General features: G+C 43.1%; 2 protein-coding genes across 2 annotated transcripts in view; both read left to right on the forward strand.

Annotated features, from left to right (window-relative positions):
* The window catches only part of LOC140353875 (BMP/retinoic acid-inducible neural-specific protein 3-like), a 269,485-nt gene that overhangs the window by 196,527 nt on the left and 52,586 nt on the right, over positions 1-20,372 (forward strand). The window lies entirely within an intron of this gene.
* LOC140354249 (histone H1.5-like) lies at positions 7,069-7,650 on the forward strand. Its single transcript, XM_072439198.1, has one exon. It carries the CDS (start codon positions 7,069-7,071, stop codon positions 7,648-7,650), a length of 582 nt encoding a protein of 193 aa, XP_072295299.1.

Here is a 20,372-nt window from a genome sequence, read left to right on the forward strand (position 1 = left end):
TTCAGAATTTTAATGGGCTATTAGAATCCTCTTTGTCTTTGTGAGACCCTGGCTCAACCACCCTGAGTACCTGATTAGCATCTAAATGTCTTGGTCCTGGTCCTCTTCCTTTAGATGGTCCTCTACATTTAGATGCTGTTGTTCAGTGCTTCACGATGATAGTGCATATATTGTACATACTGTATTCATATAACCCACGCCCCCCACACAGTTCAGTTCAAATGGATCAAATCCAATGGGCTAATGTCCAAAACCTAGATAGTCCATGGTTTCATTTGAGGTAGTGTAAATTAATACATTTAACCAGCAAAATGAGCCAGCAAAAATGAGGCATGAGGCAAAAACGTTCAAAGGCTACAGTGAGCTGCCTACCGATCCGATCAAGTGATCGGAAATCGGGCCCGATCACGTAGGGTATGCTTACTAGTACAAGTACTGCAAGGTTATGCATGTCCTCCCACTTGTGAAAGAGGGGGGACATTCAAGGTTGACAATAATTAAAGAATTGTTCAAGAATTCAGACATGACACACTGCATAAGTGTGGGTATGTTTAATATCATATTTTAAGAGTAGATTGGGGCACCAGCCATAGATTAGGCATTTAATAACTCTATAATCAAATATCTAAATTAATTTATGTATTAAAAATGAATTTGCTCATTGTTCTGAAGGTTTGTGAGAACGTAACCGTGACATTGACAACTTTTCTGGAAATGAATGAACACTTAACCAAATGTGGTATATGAAGATTTAATGACCAAAGAATTAAACAAATAAATATGAATATGGGATATGCAAATGGGTTGATAACAGATGGAAAACACTAGACATGATTGTTTCTCGATCTATCTAGTTGTGAGTTGGAGTTAATTCTAAAATGTGACCGGCCGTATGAAACCCAGTTACATGTCTACCCGGAGACATTTTGAGTTATTCACAGATTCTGAAAGTGTGAATTCAAAGCTTTCCAATGATGTCTCACTCATGTAGATCTGATAATATTTGAGTAAGTTGTGGTCATTTGAATGTTACAACTCTCAAACCCATTCACTGAGAAAACGGCTTCCAAAGTTTCTCACCGGAGTGAGCCCAGAGTCACAGGGGGGCGGGGCTCATTTGCATCTCATTGAGATAAGCCCTCCCCCTGTCACACTGACACCACCTCCCCCTACAGCTGTCACTCAAGACTCAAGAGGAGTGTTGTTATTGATGGTAACTGGACTTGAATCAGAATTAGAAGTTACTATATTAAAATGGAAATACTTGGATTACAAAAGGCCCTGAATAGAATCAAAGAATCAGAATCAGAATAGGGTTCATTGCATTTGTCGAGAAACATAATTCACAGGTGATTCAGTGCCAGCAATGGTGCACTGAATGATTCAACACAAACAACAAAAAGATAAGATAAGATAGCCTTTAATGTTACAACGCAGTAGATACAGGGGGAAAGGACAGATAACTTCTAGGAAGTTTAAAAAACACTCTTAATAGAAGAACTCTTATAAACAGATGCCAGGGCCAGGTATACGAACTGCAACGGGTCCATGGCTTTGAATATATGAGATATGAGATAATAGATATGATATGTACACCACCAGAGTCCAATTACATCAGAGATCACATCCTCATCCTCTTCTTCCTCTGTGCACTCTTCTGTGCTGTGACTCTCGGCTCTTGGCATCAAAGCTGTAAACAAATAACAGGACATTTAAGAAATGGCTAACTATTTCACATAAAACACTCATTAACTATTTTTTTTTTTTAACACAATGTGAGAGTTTCAATATAAATACCTGAAGTGCTGATAACTCTTGATCTTTGGAAGCCGTCTGAAGAAGTGGGATACTGAGGTGAGACTCAGGAGAGCTGTTTTCCACTCCCTGATGACAAGGGCGACACTGTAAAAAAATGAGAACAGAAGAAACATATCTTAAGCAGAGAGCAGCACTGAAGTTTTGCCAGGCTAATGTTTACACATTACAGTAGTCAAATAATATAAACTAACCTCAGCGATGTCTTCCAAAGTGTCAACCCTGGTCTTCATGTATGCTCGCTTGATAAGTCCAAAGCCACAATCAGGGGAGAATTTGGTGTGGCCAGCAATGAGGAAGTGGATGTCCATTGTGTAGTGAAGCTTGGCCCCGTCTGCAGAGGGTAGTAGACAGAGAGAGAAAAGGAGATTAGATTAATACATATGACATTTGATTAAGACGTATATGTCTCTATAATTGCTATTCTGCATTTGCACTATCATTAGTACCTGCTGTGCAAAGTCAAAGCTGTAATGCATCCTGATGTCTTTGCTTGCTGGCGGTGAGGGTCCGAAAGACAGCACATTAGATTCTGTTAGAGATCTGTGCGTGGCCTGCAGCTTCTGATGTGTTGGAGAAGCTGTTTCCACAGTGATCTGAAGCTTGATTTACAAACTGCAGGCTCACCTGAAAAACAGATGTTGCTTATGGTTAATTATACTCTAATCATTAAAACACGAAAATCACCAAAATAATGTTTTACACTTACCACACTCCTTAGCAGACTTCACGTAGAGACAGGTCATGTCAGTCAGGGTGTATTTGCCAATTTTGAAAAGGGGAAAAAAAGGATTAGGGTTAACAGTAATATGGGAATAACACGCTTCACAGATAACAGTTCACATTGTGACGTTAACGGTGTATTTAAGATGCAAAACGCGGAGATATTGGGACATCTGCCCTCGGCTAGCGATGCTAGCTAGCTCACTTGAGATAACACTGCGCGCTAATAACCGGTTTAGCACCATAAAACAGCCACAAAGCACGACCCACGGGTCAAGAAATACTACATAAGTATATAATTTGTACAGACAAAACGCCGAAAAATAACCCGATAACATAGCAAAGTTTAGCTTACAACTTAGCTCCGAATAGCTGCGTTTAGCTCTGGGCTGTGGAGGTAACAGCCGGTTTAGCACCATAAAACAGACACAAAGCACGACCCACACAACCCACGGGCCAACCCACGCCGAAAAATAACCCGATAACATGGTGGTAACAGCAAGTAGTCACATTAAGCCCGTATTGCAGAGTGCACTGAAGCAACATGTTAGCTTAGCATTAGCTCCACCGGAGCAGACAAGTAAGATTCTAAAGTGATCACGAGACCGCCTTAAAACACAGCGTTAAAGCAATAATTTAGTAGTAAAGTAAAAGTGTACCTGAGTAAACAGTTCCGTTGCAATGTAGTCCAGGAAATGTAAGCTCTGAAGACTGTGCTCTGCAGACGGTCTGGAGTAATGAGAGGAAAACACGGAGCACGCAGCTGGCCATGCGGATCACAGCTGATTAGTGGAAAATGTAAAAAATATGTTGGCTAGAAAAAGGTGACGCCCCCCAGGAGAGCAGGAAAAAGACCCCAAAACTCCACATTTTTAACAGCTTAATGTATACGTTTAAGACAACCAATAGTGTTATCTGAAGCACACAGAGGCTTATTCATAACTTCAACTAGCACATTCTGCAAAAAAACGAAAATCACAAATTTGGGGAAAAAAAAGTAAAATGCTGTTTTTCTCAGTTTCACCGAGGCCGACATGGTCCGACAATTCTCGTGGCGAGTCACAAATGATATTATCAGCCTGTGAAGTGCATTTATACGAACGGAACAAGAAGCTGTGAGGAGACGGGCCTGTGGAGTCCAAGAGCCTGCTTGTCCTTGGCTCTGAGGCGATCCTCAGAAGAAGGGCCGTTGCGCTGATTCACAGATGAAGCTGGTCTGTAAGCTGTCCTGGACTTGAAAAGTTGCAAAAAGGTCCTTTGCTTGATTTTGCATGATGCAGTATCAATCACATTTAAAAACGGGCACAGAATTCTTAGTTCTGGGAGGAAAAGTTAGCTTCTGCGGGCATGTCTCTTGGAAAAGTCTTGGTCCCGTAGCTTAGCTTAGCTTAGCCTAGCTAGGCCAGAGGTCTTCTCCCAAGGTCTGGTCTCCTGGACCTCCTCAGGTGGGACCCGAATGGAACTGCCTGTTCCCTTTGTCTCTCTATCTTACTTGTCCTAGCGGGGGTTTTGGCGCCGTGGCTTCAGCCACATAATTACAAAGGTAAAATTATCCACAAAACAAGTTATGAAACAGTTAAATGGACATCAACACAATCATTATGTACAGTAAAATCACTTGTGGACAATGTCTCTAACCAGATGGTTGTTTACTAAAACCACTAAAACCACATAGTCTGTTTAGCGTTTTAGCTTTTGTCTTGGAGGGGAAGTGACTCTCTGAGTTCATTTTAATCCGAAAGTAGTAATTTGATGGAAACGTTATTTTCAACGTTCAAAGCGTCTCTGTTCGTTCGCTCACGTTCTCGGCTCCTGCAGAGAATCATAAAACTCCACACGGACAGCTGATAACACTCTAGCCCGCATTCCTGTCACCATGGCAACAGGGGAGGTCATCTGCATATGATGTTGCATCCCAATCAGTGATCGGATATAAATTTTACTCTTATTAGTGTTACCAGCCTGCTGGCCCTTTAAGAGAGAGAGGGGCATTGTGGGTAGCCGGAAGTGTGTTGGTGTTTTTCGTTGTGTTTTCGGGGCGTGTGTGTCTGCTGCTGCCGGTCCGTATGCTCTCTGCATCCTGGTTCATGTAACTAAATAAAATCGTGTTGCAAAGGAGTCAAATGCCTGCTCAGCCTCTATACTACTGTTAGGAGATGACTGGGCAGGGGAAGAATGTAACATTAGTTGGATCAGCGCTATACATTTCAAGCTTATTATTAGACATGAAAACAGCAGAAGTCTCTCACCTCCGCATAATGCATGAATAGATCACAACATTTTACACTTTGCTTATTTATCTACATGCCTGCTGGGTATTAGTGGTTGAGCTGCTATTTTTATTTAATTCAAATTGTACACTATTATTTCTTATTCAAGCTACCTCAAAGAAAGGTGCACTGTTAAAGTGTTAAAAAATAAAATCAAAACTGGGGACAACCTGTTTATGTTGCATTTGTGCATTTTTTAATGTTTAACGTAAGTATCGGATCTGGACTCGATATCGGCAGATACTCAAAATCAGATGACTCGGAATTGGGGCCAAAAAAACCTGATCGGAAACATCCCTAGTGAACAAGGGCAGGGCTTACTCCAGGCAAAATGCTTAAAATGTAGCCCAGTTCATTAGCACCAGTGAAACAGTCAATATAATGCTTAGAAAATACCTCAACAGTGCATTAATACTTAACATAGTTGAATAACACTGGACAGATTGTATATTAGTTCACAGTACAAAAGCAGTGGAAAAAACGGGTTATAACCCAACGCTATGTCCCATTACTAATGAATGGATGTTTGGCTAACGTTAGCATTGACAACAAACTCACTGAATCCCCGTTTAGTTTTGACTCAGATCTCACTCCTGACACGACAAGGACTGGATGATCAACACCTAATGATGGAACAGTGGGTTATGTAAAGTAGGTGTGATGTAACTGCAAAATCAGACCAGCTTATGACTTAAAAAGCTTCCGGCGTCGCATGCTCTCTGCACTAGCCCCGCACCTACGGACAGTCTTGTGCTACCAGCTAATATTAGCCCCTGATTGGCCACAAAGCGCAAGGTGCGTGGACTCAACGGTTTACGCATGTTACGCAATGGCGCACTAGCCCACAGCGGCCCCAGCGGAGAAGAGAGGAGAGAAGACGCTGCGTGTTTTTCACCCGGGTTACATATAGTATGCGAGTGTAAGTCCAGTACCGAATCACCGGGGATCGGTTTTTTTTTTGGACCTGAACCGAAACGTTTTTACAAGTCCAGATCTGGTCCGGTGTACTGGTACGCATCCCTAATTGTCAGTGACATCACCGCCATGGCATGACATCATCGTCACAGCAACTGAACAGAATTGGGCCGTGCATTACACATTCTCTCGCAACGGCTTCTTGCCATTGCAGTATGTAGTTTATATAAAACTATTATTCAGTTTAAATCAATCCATCCATTGCGACAGTAGAGCATTCACCTTATGTTATTGTGTCCTTGGGCAAGACACTTCACACATATCTTGACTCTGCTTGTAACTTGAGCACAGTACAGTTACATGGCTAATTATGTATACAAGCACAAGTACTTTTTCCAGCAATGTACTCAAGTAAAAGTACAGTTACATGACTAATAATAACAACTCAATAACAGAACAAGTACTTCTGCCAACTGTGTACTTAAGTAGAAGTACTGTACAAACGACTCTGTAGAACCTGTTTGGTCTTGTTTGCTGTCATTTCAGTTGAATTGATTTTAACATTCATGTTAACAAGGAGAGAGACAGAAAGAGCTTTTGTGGAGCAGTTTGTTGTTGTTGTTGTTGTTGTTGTGGTTGTTGTTGCTTTTAATGGCGGCAGGAAGCCAACTGCAAAGGTACATTTACCATCTGGATTGAGTGTGGACAGGAGATCAACGGAGACCATAAAGGGGTTTGTAGTGTAACACTAAAACGATACTCTCAACTATTATCTTCCAATTAATCCTGTGTTATATAGGTAAGCAACCATTTGTGTTGTTGCTGTTGTGTTGCTTTTAATGGCAGTTGGCAGCCAATGTGCATTTACCACCACCTACTGTAGTTGCACATCTTCAAATTATGTGTTTTAGGCTATACCATTTAAAAAAACAGAAAGATAGAGGAGAGGGAGAAAAAGAGACAAACGGACATTCCATTTGTTGAATATCCAGTGTTTAATGATGGCTCATGCATTCCATTCTGTTTTGATGACCTCATCTGCTTGGAATTCATTGGCTTTGACGATAAGGGAATATAAACAGTGGTGTCTGGCCGTTCACCAACTGATGCCAACCGCCATAAAACAACAACAACATTATTAACAACATTAACAACACTTGGATACCACCCGCCATAAAACACCAAAGAAGAAGAGGATTCGATTAATCAGATCAGGGACGAATCAGAGAAGACTCAAAGAAGGAAAAGGAAAGCAAGCAATCTCTGTACCTGTGAGGTTCAATAAAGCTCTTGACCCTTCGCCCTGTTAACCAATATCCAAATCTTTTCAAATACTTTTCGGACCATGGCAAAGGCTAGAGCCAAAACCAGGGTCAGCAGGAGGAAAGCCGTGACCGGCCCCATCCTCAAGAGATTGATCATCGAAACCATCGCAGAGTCCAATGAGCGCAAAGGCCTTTCCCCGACCGCCGTGAAGAAGGCGTTGGAGGCAAAGGGCATCAAAGTAGGGAAGACCAACAAGCGCATCACCACCGCTCTGAATAAGATGCTGCGTTCAGGCACCGTGAGCCAGACCAAGGGCATGGGCGCTTACCGCTCCTTCAAACTGAAGAAGAGGCCCACTAAAGCCAAGAAGAGAGCAGCTTCCCGCAAGAGGAAGGTGGTCAGGAGGACTGCCACCAAGAGACGCAAGTCTGCGGCAAGGAAGAGGGCGGCGCCCAAGAAGCGCACCAAGAAGCGCACCAAGAAGCACACCAAGCGCGCCAAGCGCCCCAAGAGAGCGGCGCCAAGGAAGGCCAAGGTCGTTAGGATGAGCGGCAGGAAGACCTCCGCCAGAAGGAGTGGCAGGAAGGCCTCAGCCAGAAAGAGCGGCAGGAAGGCCTCAGCCAGAAAGAGCGGCAGGAAGACCTCCGCCAGAAGCGTTTAAGAACAACCAACATAACTCCACTGTTTGGACTGTCTAGTTCACACAGTGGAGTGGAGAGGCACGAGAGGGAGTGCCTCCTTCTCGTGCCTCCTTTGCCTCCTTCCCGTTTGAGGCTCTTCAGACCTGAGTTTTATTGTTGTATGTTGCGTTTTTCTGATATTACTCAGGTGCTTTATCGCTGGCAGAGGGAAACCCTATGAGCTCCTCTCATACCAGGGTACCAACTTCAAAGGAGGAAATAGGGAGCAGTGCAAATCATTCCTCGCCCTGGAACCCGTGGTTAAAGAGGAGCTCACATCACAGCAGATACGCTTCCAACTGTAGTTGTACGTCTTCTGTAGTTGAGCGTTCCTCCCTGATCTGATTGATCGAATTGGTCGGCGGACTTGTTAGTAAAAGCAACAATATCGAGTCCGTCAACAGATTCTGTTGACCGATTCGATCTATTCAATCAATCAGAAATTTTTGATTTTTTTGCCGAGCCGATCGCGTCCATACCCCTATGTGGGACTTTTCGTCAACGTTCAGGGGGTCAAAAATGCAATTACAAACCTACAAAAAAATAAGAATAATAAGAAACCGACTAAGAACAATGGCTCTTTGCCATTTCATGGCTCGAGCCAATAAATAACACTAATGGTGTTGATATTCATTATAGGCAAATATTGCTACAAAAAGGCAATGTGAACAAGGGCAGGGCTTACTCTAGGCAAAATGCTTAAAATGAAGCTCAATTCACTAGTCCCGCACCTACAGACAGTGTTGTGCTATCGACTAATATTACCCCCTGAACCCCAGGCCGCAAAGCGCCAGGTGCGTGAACTCAAAGGGTTACGCATGTTACGCAACGGACGCAACGGGTCACGTGGGCTGGCGCACTAACACAGCGGCCCCAGCGGAGAAGAGAGGAATAAAGAGGAGAGAATACGCTACGTGTTTTTCACCCGAGTTACACAGTATGTGAGTGCTAGATTTTTTTCAGTCCAGTACCAAATCACCAGGGTTTTGTTTTCTTGGACCTGAACCGAAACATTCTGTCCAGTACCTGTCTGATGTACCGTTAAGCATCCCTAATCGTCAGTGACCTCACCGTTTTTCGAGTTGTGTTCAAGATATTGATACGACAATATATCGTCACGGACTCCGCATCGAGTCACAGTATCAATATTTTTATTTATTTAAAACATTTTTAATTAAAAAAAAAAAATGTCAAAGATTTTTGTGGCTCGTAGGCTTTTAAACAAGGTTGAATAGTACTGTTGATATGCTGTTTGTGCTGCGCTCCACTCGGCCGAGGTGAGAAAGCTGTGGACCTCATAAGAAGCTGATCCTTGCAGAAGATGCTGCTGCAGCATATTTAGACCCATGCCAATTGTTTGGCAAGAAACATGCAATACTTTACTAGAATGAGTTCCATATATTTCTATTTGGATCAATTGGTTGGCTGTATGAAGTTATTAGAGCATTATGGATTTAATTAATGGATTTTTATAAATAAGTGCTTTGTGGATAAACATGACATTTCATAGATTATCTTATCCAGAGTAAAAACATTTACCTATTTGGTAAATTTTCAAGACCCTTTTTTCAAAAATGTATCGGGATACGTATCGTAATGAGGGAATTGTATCGGAATACACATGTATTGAGATACATATCGTATCGTGACCCCTGTATCAGGATACGTATCGTATTGCGAGGGTCTTGGCAATACCCAGCCCTAAGGGTAACCGTCATTTCGTGACATCATTGTTACAGCAACTGAACAGAATTGGGCCGTGCATTACACATTCTCTCGCAATTGTTTACATAAAACTATTATTCAATCAATCCATCCATTTCAACAGTAGAGCAACAGTAGAGCATTCACATTGTGTTATTGTGTCCTTGGGCAAGACACTTCACACATCCTGACTGCTTGTAACTTGAGCACAGTAGTTACATGGCTAAATATGTATACAAGCACAAGTACTTTTTCCAACTGTACTCAAGTAAAAATACATTTATGACTCAATTACTGAACAAGTACTTCTGCCAACTGTGTACTTAAGTAAAAGTACTGTACAAAAGACTGTAGGACCTGTTTTGTCTTGTTTCAAATCAATTTCAATTGATTTTAACATGTATGTGTTGGATTCTAATATAAATGAGAAAACAAGACGGATGTGGTCGTGTAGATCAAAATAATTTATTTCCCTAACAATTACAAAACTAACACATTCAAGCATGCATGCTGTCCCTCACAGAAGGTCTGCCAAGAGTCCTTTCTCACAAGAATATGAATTTTCATAAAAAGGTGGATCTTCTCGGGACCAGCCTCTCGGTACCTTCCACAGACATGCTCGTTCCTAGTATGGTCATGGGATAAGACACTAGACCATGGGTCTATGAGAGAAGCAGAGCAAGAATATATTTTCTGTGTTGTGTGTGCGTGTTCATGTGTGTGGTCAGTATGCATAACAATGGAAGGTTTACAATATAAAATGTTTATTAATGACAACATTCCCTATCTTGAACTCCATTTAGAAGTTCACAATTCAATTAGCGTGGTTCTGTAACTGGCATGAGCATATTGGTGCTCTGGTGATGGCTTCACTAGAGCTCCCTACCTACAAAGCTTTTGTAGGTAGATTATTTATTTTCTTAAATATGTATATAAAGTGGAAGTGCCCAGAGTCACAGGGGGGCTCATTTGCATCTCATTGAAATAAACCCTCCCCCCTGTCACACCTTCCCCCTACAGCTGTCACTAAAGACTTGAGTGTTGTTATTGATGTGAACTGGACTTGAATCAGAATTAGAAGTTACTGTATTGAAATGGAAATACTTTGATGCTATTCAGGGCCTTTTATAATCCAAGAATCAGAATCAGAATTGGAATAGGGTTTATTGCCATTTGTCGATAAAGAGAATTCACAGGTGATTCAGTGCAACACAAACAGCAAAACATTGAACACTGAGAACAAAACGACATATGTACATAATGAAATATAAAGTAGGATGCACTCTTCTGTGCTGTGACTCTCGGCGCTGGGCATGTGATGTCTTTTGCCTCGTCAGTACAGAAAGGCCTGATTTTTTCATGCAGATAGGTCTGCCTGTCAATGTTCAGTCCAGGTGGGACCAAGACATGGAGATTGTCAACCAGAAGCAGAACAGCTGAATTGCGTAGTAGCTGAAATTTAGACATGCTGCTCTCATGGGACGAGCCGCACGCGGCTGCAGGTGAGCAGTAGGTGCGTTTTATGATTGATACGTGGCAGGACTGATCGGCTGTCCATGCCACGAGGAAATGAGACTCAGATTTGGGCCATTCAACCTTTAAGTGTCATCCAGGTTTTTATCTCCTTCACACAAGTACTAAGTCTGTCTACTTGATCGCTCTGATCAGGTTTCATTGATAAATACAGCTGTGTCATCTGCAGAGCAGTGGAAGTTAATGCCATGATTTCTGATAATGTTGCCTAATGGCAGCATATAAAGAGTAAACAGAATTGGACCGAGTACTGACCCCTGTGGCACACCGTAAGTTACTTTGGTACAAGGTGAGGAGCTCTGGTTTACATTAACAAATTGGTACCTATCTGATAAATAGGATTTAAACTAGCAACGTCACATTCTAACCTCTGCAGTAGAATGTTGTGGTCAATGGTGTCAAACGCTGCGCTCAGGTCCAACAGAACCAGGATTGAGACCAGTCCATCGTCAGCGGCTAATAACAAATCATTTGTGACTTTAACTAGTGCAGTTTCAGTGCTGTGGTGGGCTCTGAACCCTGACTGGAAAACTTCAAATAAGTTATTGTCCTGCAGGTGGCGACAAAGCTGTTTTACTACAACTTTTTCAAGGATTTTAGAGACGAAGGGAAGATTTGAAATAAGTCTGTAGTTTGCCAAAAGGTCAGGATCTAGGTTAGGCTTTTTCAAAAGCGGTTTAATGACGTCATGTTTGAATGACTGTGGAACATAGCCACTCGATTTTTTATTATATTGAGAATAGGGTCTATAATTAGGGGGAGAATGTCTTTGAGGAGCTTGGAATGGGGTCTAGGACACAAGTTGAGCTTTTAGAGGACATAATGGCTGAAGTTATCTCTCTTGATCAACAGCTGTGAACCTTTCTAAATTTACTGATGGATTTATATGGGACATTAGTTTTACAGCTTGGGCTAGTTCAGGGCTAATAGCGGGAGTAATTTCATCTAATTCATCTCTGATTGTTTTTGTTTTATTGTTTAAAAATAGGAGGAAATCATCAGAGCTGAGTGTAGCTGGGATTGAGGGCTCTACTGCGCTGTGACAGTTTGTTAGCCTAGCTACAGTGCTGAAAAGGAATCTGTAGTGTTACTTTTGTTGACTTCTATTAGATTTGAATATCTGGTTTGGACAGTAGGCAGCCTTTCCATGCTTTTAAGGATTCTTCTGTGTGGGAGCGACGAACTCTTGTTTATGCGAATGCAGTTCTTCGTTGTACCATGGGGAGGCGCGCTTTGGCCAAATGACCTTTTTTAGCAGAGCTGCAACATCAAGAGCAGACTTCAGAGAATTCATAGTCAAGTCGACAAATTGGTCACTTACCCTTGGACTAAAGCTGTTCTCAGCAGGATCACATGACATGTCACTGAATATTGGCTCTATTATTTCTTTGATTTTTCGGATAGTGTCCTTTTCATTATAACTTTATTTTGTGGGACTGGATGATCTTTAAGAATAAACTCAAAGGTAATTAGGAAATTATCTGACAATATAGGGTTTTGAGGGAAGACAATGAGTTTGCTAATCTCTATTCCATACGTTAAGCACAAGATCCAGAGTGTGCTTATGCCTGTGAGTCGGTTTATTTACATTTTGAGTGAAACCGATGCTGTCTAACAAGGCGCTGAAGGCATTACTGAGAGAGTTATCACTCCGTTCACATGGATATTAAAGTCTCCAGCTATAACTATTTTATCCCAGGCTAGCACTAAGTATAAAGTCAGAAAACTCTGTTAAACACAAACTCTGAGTAGGGACCAGGAGGTCGGTAGATAACTGAACAAAACTCCTTTTTGGTTTTTCATATTTGGACATGTGATTGACACATGAGGCTTTCAAATGAGTGAAATGCATTGTTAGTTTTAGGGCTCATGAGTAGGCTTGAGTGTGAGATCACTGCCACACCACCACCTCTGTGCTCCTGGAGGTCTGAAAGTTAACATGGGTGGGTGGGGTTAACATGGGTGGGTGGGGTTAAAATGGGTGGGTGGGGTGGACTGGTTTAGTCTGACGTAGTCATCTTGTTGAAGCCACGTTTCAGTTAGAGCTAGAAGATCTATGTTATAGTCACTAATTAATTAATTAAAGCGATTTGGAGGAAATTGATCTAATGTGTAGCAGTCCACATTTTATATGCTTATTTATTTGTGTCATTTGTGAGTGTTATTTTTCTTAAGTTATTTGGTCTGACGCCTGAAATAGTTTTTCTGAGGTTTAACTTTTTGGCATTATATGCACGAGGGACACACACAGTCTCTATCTGCCTTGAATCTGAACACTTCATATGTGACATATGCGAGAGTTCAGCGACAGAGGAGCGTCTTACACTGCTGCTCTGCACCCGGGTCACTTTAGGCGACTAAGGCTATCGGTCAAATTCCAAACTAATATGGATGTACCCTCCGAAATCGGATGGAGGCCATCCCTGCGTATGAGCCCTTGCTTTCCCCAAAACGCACTCCGGCTGTCAACAAAGACTACATTGTTTTGAGGGCACCATCTAGATAACAAGCTGCTGAATGCTGAGAGACGGCTGTAAAATTCAGCATTAATCCGATTGGGCAGGGGACCAGAAAATATTACTGTATCTGACATCGACTTTGCCAATTCACACACCGCACCTACTTGTAACTTGTAATTTGGGCACCTCTGATTGTCTCCGCCAGGCGTCGTTACCGCATGCGTGAATCACGATTCGAGGGAACCTCTGTCCACTCTGCTTTAAGAGCCTAAGGTTTCCTTCGATGTCACCCATTCTGGCCTACCCTACCCTAACACCTAATGCTAGCAGCAGCTGGCAGCTTCACGTCACTAACTATAGAACTTCCATTTACTATGAGTGTCACAAGTCCATTCAGCAGGCGTGTGATGGCTGAGGGGAGAAAATCTATTGTAGACAGGAAGCTCACGGTGCACTACGGTTCGGCGTTTAGTGCCTCGGTCCCTCCGAACTGTCACAAATTGGTCTCTATTTTGTTCCTGGTCTAGTCCCGGCTGCACGGGAGGCGCTGAGGGGCTAGACTCGGCCTTACCAGCACTGCTAATGCTAATGCTACGCCCTGTAGCATGGTCCGGTAAACCTGACGCTACAACCTGGCTATAGCTAGACTTTAGCTCCTCTAAACAGCGGATCCGCGCTTCTAACTCCGTAACCCTGGCCTCCAAAACTACCACTACACTGCACTTCATGCACCTGTCGTCAGAGAAGGAGCCAGGGTTCTGACTCGACATATGACAACTTGAGCAGGTAAAGGCAGAGGGAGATTCAGCCATGACGCTAGCGGCTAGGCTAGGCTAGTTCAGGCTGAAGCTAGAGAGCGAGGGGCGTTTAAATCCACGAAATACTGAAACGTGAGCTGTTGTGGATTGTTTGTGGAGCAATCAAACTGTCACTGTTGTGTATATGAGGCTAAAATAGTGTGAATAATTTGTGGATTAACGATAAAAAGTAGCCAACAAACAACTCTGAAAATGCGATACACTCACCCGGAAGAGACGTCACCTGTGCACGCAAAGAGGCAGTGACCAATATATAGTCGGTTATGAACAGGCAACTGTAGCCACAAAAGCTAAGAAAAGAGCATGTGTCCACAGTCATGGGTTTAGGATGGGTCAGAATCATGTTTTTATGTTCAGGAGAAATACAATTACCTATACTAGACATTGCTCATCCTAAGAAGTTCACAGATCTCCTACAGCATTGTAGCTTCTACTGAGAGATTTTAAAGCCGCACTTGTGAAGCCTCAGCAAGACATCTTTGGTGGCGGACAGACACTTTGAGACAGTGGGAGCCGCCAGCAGGAGATCATCCACATACTGCCTCAGTATGACATCCTCTGGCAGCTAATAGGTTGAAAGCACTTGGTTAAAGATTCTTGGACTTCATTTAAACACTTGTGGCCATCTAGTGTATTGCAATTTTGCACCCTTGTGGGTGAAGGCAAAAACATGTCGGGCCTCAAGAGACAGCAGGATGCAGATACAGGCATTGGCCAACTCATGTTCATGTTAGATGATGATAGTTCCAGCACACCAGCAGTCCACAACCCAGATCACCTCTCTGTAACTGGGGGAAGTTTAGTGGGATGCCAATAAGTAACAGAGGTTTGTCTTTAGTCGTTGGTCCTAAATCTTTAACCTGATGAGCCGGTGAGACAGCCAGGGACACGTGTGGCACGCTACCCTCGACATTCTATACCAATCCAATTGTTTTTGATCAGCTGACAATAAGCATCTACACTTTCTTTTCCAACCAAAATTTTATCACATGCTATAATCTTAGTAAGTCCCGAAATTTTAACATAAAATTCAGTTTGAAATACTTCATTATTGAACCTGTCATGAAACAGAGTGCAATGGAGGGAGTCCGGTGGAATTCAGGCTGTCCATGGCAGGTACTGTGCAGCCACGCCTTCTGTGATGTCGGTCAGGCGGGCCCAGTAAATGTCTCTTGGTCATGCATTAAGTATTGTCCAGTAGCGATACTAGCAGTACAGCATACAGATTGTCCATGCGGAAATACAAAAATTTGTCGTTATTAGAGCATAAAATAGTAGCTCCAGTCATCAGGAGATTGCGTTCAAGCAGGTTCAATGGCAGTGTTCAGAGGTTTAGTCCATGGCAGAAATTGTTGAGTCCCAGAGAAACCAACTAAGGATAGTGACAGTCCGAATAGTTGTTTGCGGTGGAGGAAGAAGTTGATGGACGAGTGCGTGGCTCCGGTGTTCACCAGCATAGGTACAGCTTGTCCCTCCACCTTCACATGGAGCATAGGTTTTGCTTGACATAGCTCCTGCCTCTCTGGACGCCCATAGTATTCCTTGTCTTCGTGGCCAGTGTAAAACTGCCCACTGTGCCCAGTGGGTGCTCCCCCTCTTCCACGGTGAGGAACCGGTTGCAGGCAGGCTCGCACCCAATGATCAATAGATCCACAGCAATAGCATGTTTCCTCCTCCCGTTGTTGATCAGTCTTAAATCCTCGACCACAACTTATTCCACCTTGGGCTCCTTCAAAGCCTCCTCTGAATCCTCCCTTAAAACCTCAACCTTCCTTATGTACATTGTCTTTTAGATCTTTTACTTTTATTTTTAATAACTGTTCCTGCAATTGCTGTGTCTCTGATTTGTTACCTTTTTCCTTGCTACAGTGTTTAGTCTAAGCGTGCGCCACGTATCTCCTGAATCCTGCCACATCTATCCACTGAACACCTCTGGAACAATTTGTCTGGTCCATCAGGGGGAGTCCATGGTGTGAGGCCGGGAATGCTGGCAGCCGGAGTAGGATATGTTTCTTTGATTATTGTATTAGTCGTTTGTTTCTTTGGAGAGCACTTTGAAGGCTTGTGAATACCCGAATACTTTTGTTAAGTAGCAAAACAAATGAATCTTTTGTTCAATAATTAGGCCAAAGGGTGCATTATCTGCTGTTTCATAGCTACTACAGCACTGATCCATTATGCCCCTGATGTCCCCAGCTGTCAGCTGATGTCAGGCTGTTAGACAATGGAGAGCCCTGATCCGTTTGGTTCCTCCCTTGCACAGAGGAAGAAGTTTAGCAGCTATGCATAGATCTTTGAATTGGAATGGTTGGAAACCTCCCAATCCTCAATTTGTGTCCACCATGAAAGGCATTTGGAGCATAGCATTCTGGTTCTGGTCTGACCAGACTTTATCTTTTCCTTCTTTGATATTCCTTTCCTATCTTTTTTCACTCGTGTTCATGCCTTCCTCATCATCCCTGTATTTTGAGCGGCTGTTTCAATTACCATCTTTGGTCCGAGGTCAGAGTCGTCGTTGTCTGTTTCCTGACTGGAGGAGGACAACAAGGATCCTTCCTCCTCTGATGATTCAGTGTCCGTGTGTCCTCTTTGTTTCTTACCTGTTTGGCGTTTTTTATTTCTCTTAGTTGCTGATTTCTTCAGTTCTTCCCTCCTCCCTTTGACCTGGTCCTTTTCCTCTTGGTCCAACATCCTTTGATGTTCCTCCTCTCAGAGGAGTTCTTCTCCTTTTTCTCTGTCTAAGTTTCGTTTCTCCAGAGTTTCTCGTGTCTGTCGCATTTCTCTTCCCTATGTTATACCTGAAGTGTCGTTGTCATGTCCATACCCTTTTTTTAATTATTATATTTTTTTATTTATTTGTTCATTTATTTTGAATCTTATAGCCTATTTTATTTTTTATCCTATAGAATATTGAAATATTTTTGACTTACATAAGTTTTTTCATCATCGTTCATTGTTTTATGATCATCAAAGCAAGTTCCTATGTCTGTGAATTCTGTTCATTGACTCTGCACCCTAATCTCCTCAAGGGAGGTGTAAAGCCCCGCCCTTCGAGTTACTCAAAGGCCCCTCCTTTTTTCTCTCCATTCTCTCCCTGACTGTCCCTATCTCTCTCTATCTCCGTGCGTTAATCTTTAAGAAGCTTTTTCCTTTTTTCTTATTTCTCTATCCTGATTAGAATTTGCCCATCCCAATTAGAATTTTGCAGTTCGATCCTTCAAATACATAATTTTATTCTCCGTGTGGTTCGTCGGTCCGACCCACACCCTTTCGGAACGAATTCTCTTTTTTTTTAGGTATTCTAAAACCTCACAGCAATAAAACACGTCTGTTTCATAACCAGTCTACTGTAGGTTGAAGTTCTCCGACTTCCTGAGGAACTTATATCCTCTTGGACTTCTCTTGTCCTTTGTCTCTCTCTGCGCAGTCGGCAGGCAACATCACCAATCGGCAAATCAAGGACATTAATTCATCTCTAGCATACTCAAGTGCCTGTGATGAGTCGTGTGACGCGATCGATATCGAACATGCAGCAGTTATGCAGGTATGTAAACTCTGAGGGGCCGCAAGAAGAAATGATGAAATATATAATTGTAGCGGTGTTCCGTTCCACTGTTGTCCAGGGGGAAAGAGAAGAGGAATTTATTGTTTGAAGAGGACTGCGTTTTTTGTATTTTTTCGAATCCTCAAAATAAAAATGACACCAAATATCAGATTTCTTAATTTTATTTCTAAATTTTCACCATTGCAACAAAATATGATACATTAACATTGTAATGGAAGTTAAACTTAAAGCACCAAATATCGTAGAGTAGAGTAGTCACGTGGTGCGTCTCTCTCCAGGGGGCGCTGCAGGGAAAATAAACATTTAATCAGGAATCCTCATCATGTATGTGTAGCCTAGTCATTTTGATAGTATGCTAATATAACTAATATACACATACATATTAGGCTTTTATTTTATTTGCGGCTCCAAACTGAAAAAACAAAACAAAAATGTTGTTTTTGTGTTACTTTTAATGGTTGTTGTTGTTGTTGTTGTTGTTGTTTTATGGCGGTTGGCATCCAATTGTTGCATTACCGCCAGACTTTATTCCTTAGACTGTTGTTGCTGTTGTTGTTGTTGTTGTTGTTGTTGTTGTTGTTTTATGGCGGTTGGCATCCGAGTGTTGCATTACCGCCAGACTTTAATCCTCAGACGTTTCGTAGTCCTCAGACTCTGTCGTAGTCCGTAAAAGTACTCCTCCCATTGCTTTGGCGTACAAAGCCCATGAGGTCATGATGTGTTTTTGTGACTAGAATAGTTGTTGTGTCAGAGACCAACCGGCTTTATTCCAGGGAGACTCTTCTTCACCTTCCTCGCCCTCTTTGACGTTCGGTTAGAAGTCCTTCTTCCATCACTTTGGCGTTTCTAGGCCCACGAAGTCCAAGCGCGTTAGAACATCCTCTTGCTCCTCATCCTCGGCTCAGTCTCCAACACCCCCCACCTCTATAAACGTTTACCCAGCCCTGTGCTACATAAGTAAGCAACCACAGCCTGACACAAACCCTGTGACTGGATCGCCAGAACGTTCCGCAGATTGAACTCCCGCCCATTATTCCGAAACCACAAGGCCAACCCGGCCCTTTCCCTATCATAAGCCTCACAGCAAATCAGCACATGCTCGACAGTCTCTGGCACCCGACAGTGACCACACAGACCGGTCGGATGTTTGCCTATCCTACTCAGTGACCAATTGAGTCCAGTATGGCCAATCCTCATGCGGGCGAAGGCCCTTTCCTCCCACGCGTTCCTGCCCATAGACCCGCAAGGACCCACACTACCCTGTATGTGATAGAGATGCCGTCCAGTAACACAGTGGCTCCAAAATTCCTGCCAAAGGCCGACCACATGACTCTTGATAACGGGCTTGATTTCAGACTTGCCCAACTCAACCGCCACATCAATTGATGGCCGCCGAAGGGAACGTTTAGCCAGTGCATCAGCCATTTCGTTACCATCCACCCCCACATGCGCAGGGACCCAAATGAAGGAAACCCTCACATCCTTCCTGGACAGGGAGAGCATCAGACAGAAGATGCCATTCAACACATCCTGTCTGCAATCCGATTTCCCAGATTTAATGCTTTGCAATGCAGAAAGGCTGTCAGAGGCCACCACAATGCCGCAACACTGCAAAGCAGATTCCGCCCATTCCAACGCCAACCGTATCGCTATAAGTTCCGACGTGAAAACAGAAAGGCGATCTGTCAACCTCTTCTTGACCGCTAGCCCCAGGTCAGGCACAAAATAAGCGGCGCCAGTACGCCCACTCTCAGGATCCCTAGACCCGTCGGTATAAATAAACACATCACCTGAGTGCTTATCGATGATCGCTTGAACGGCAAACTGCGGTGCCCTCCCAGCGACTCCTCTAAGCTTGCCATGCAAGCTAACATCAACAGGAGCCGGGACAAACTTCCACGGAGCTATAGCAGACAAAGCCACCGACGGGCTCACACGCAGATCACCAACCCCCGCAAGCCGCGCCTTCGCATTTCCTACCTGGCTGAAAACCATACCGCCAGCCTCACTCTGCCCCCCATCAACCCTGAGAAAGTCCCTCACCGGGTGAGAGCTCGTATGACCTTGCACATTCACCCAGTAAGCTAACAGAAGTTCTATTTACCACCAACTACTGTAGTTGTACATCTTCAAATGATTTTTACGTTATACCGTAAAAAAAAAGGACATTGGACATTCCATTTGTGGAATGTCTAGTGTTTTATGATGTTGTTGTTGTTGTTGTTTTATGGCGGTTGGCATCCAATTGTTGCATTACTGCCAGACTTTATTCCTCGAGCCATCATTGGAACGCATGCTTGGATGACCTCATCATGAGATCATCTGTTTTGATGACCTCATCTGCTTGGAATTCATTCACTTTGACGATAAGGGAATATAAACAGTGGTGTCTGGCGGTAATGCAACTGCTTATGTTCCGGAAATAAACTCTAAGGAATAAAATCTGGGGGAAAAGTAACACTTGGATACCAACCGCCATAAAACAACCAAAAAAACAACAGCTTATATTCCAACTAACAACCTTAAAACACCAAAGAAGAAAATTTGATCAATACCAACCGCCATAAAACACCAAAGAAGAGGATTTGATCAATCAGATCAGGGACAAATCAGATAAGGAAAAA

Source organism: Eucyclogobius newberryi, unplaced genomic scaffold, assembly GCF_026437365.1.
Source record: "Eucyclogobius newberryi isolate DKJ021-1_F unplaced genomic scaffold, fEucNew1.0.hap1 SCAF_9, whole genome shotgun sequence".
Lineage (NCBI taxonomy): Eukaryota > Metazoa > Chordata > Actinopteri > Gobiiformes > Gobiidae > Eucyclogobius > Eucyclogobius newberryi.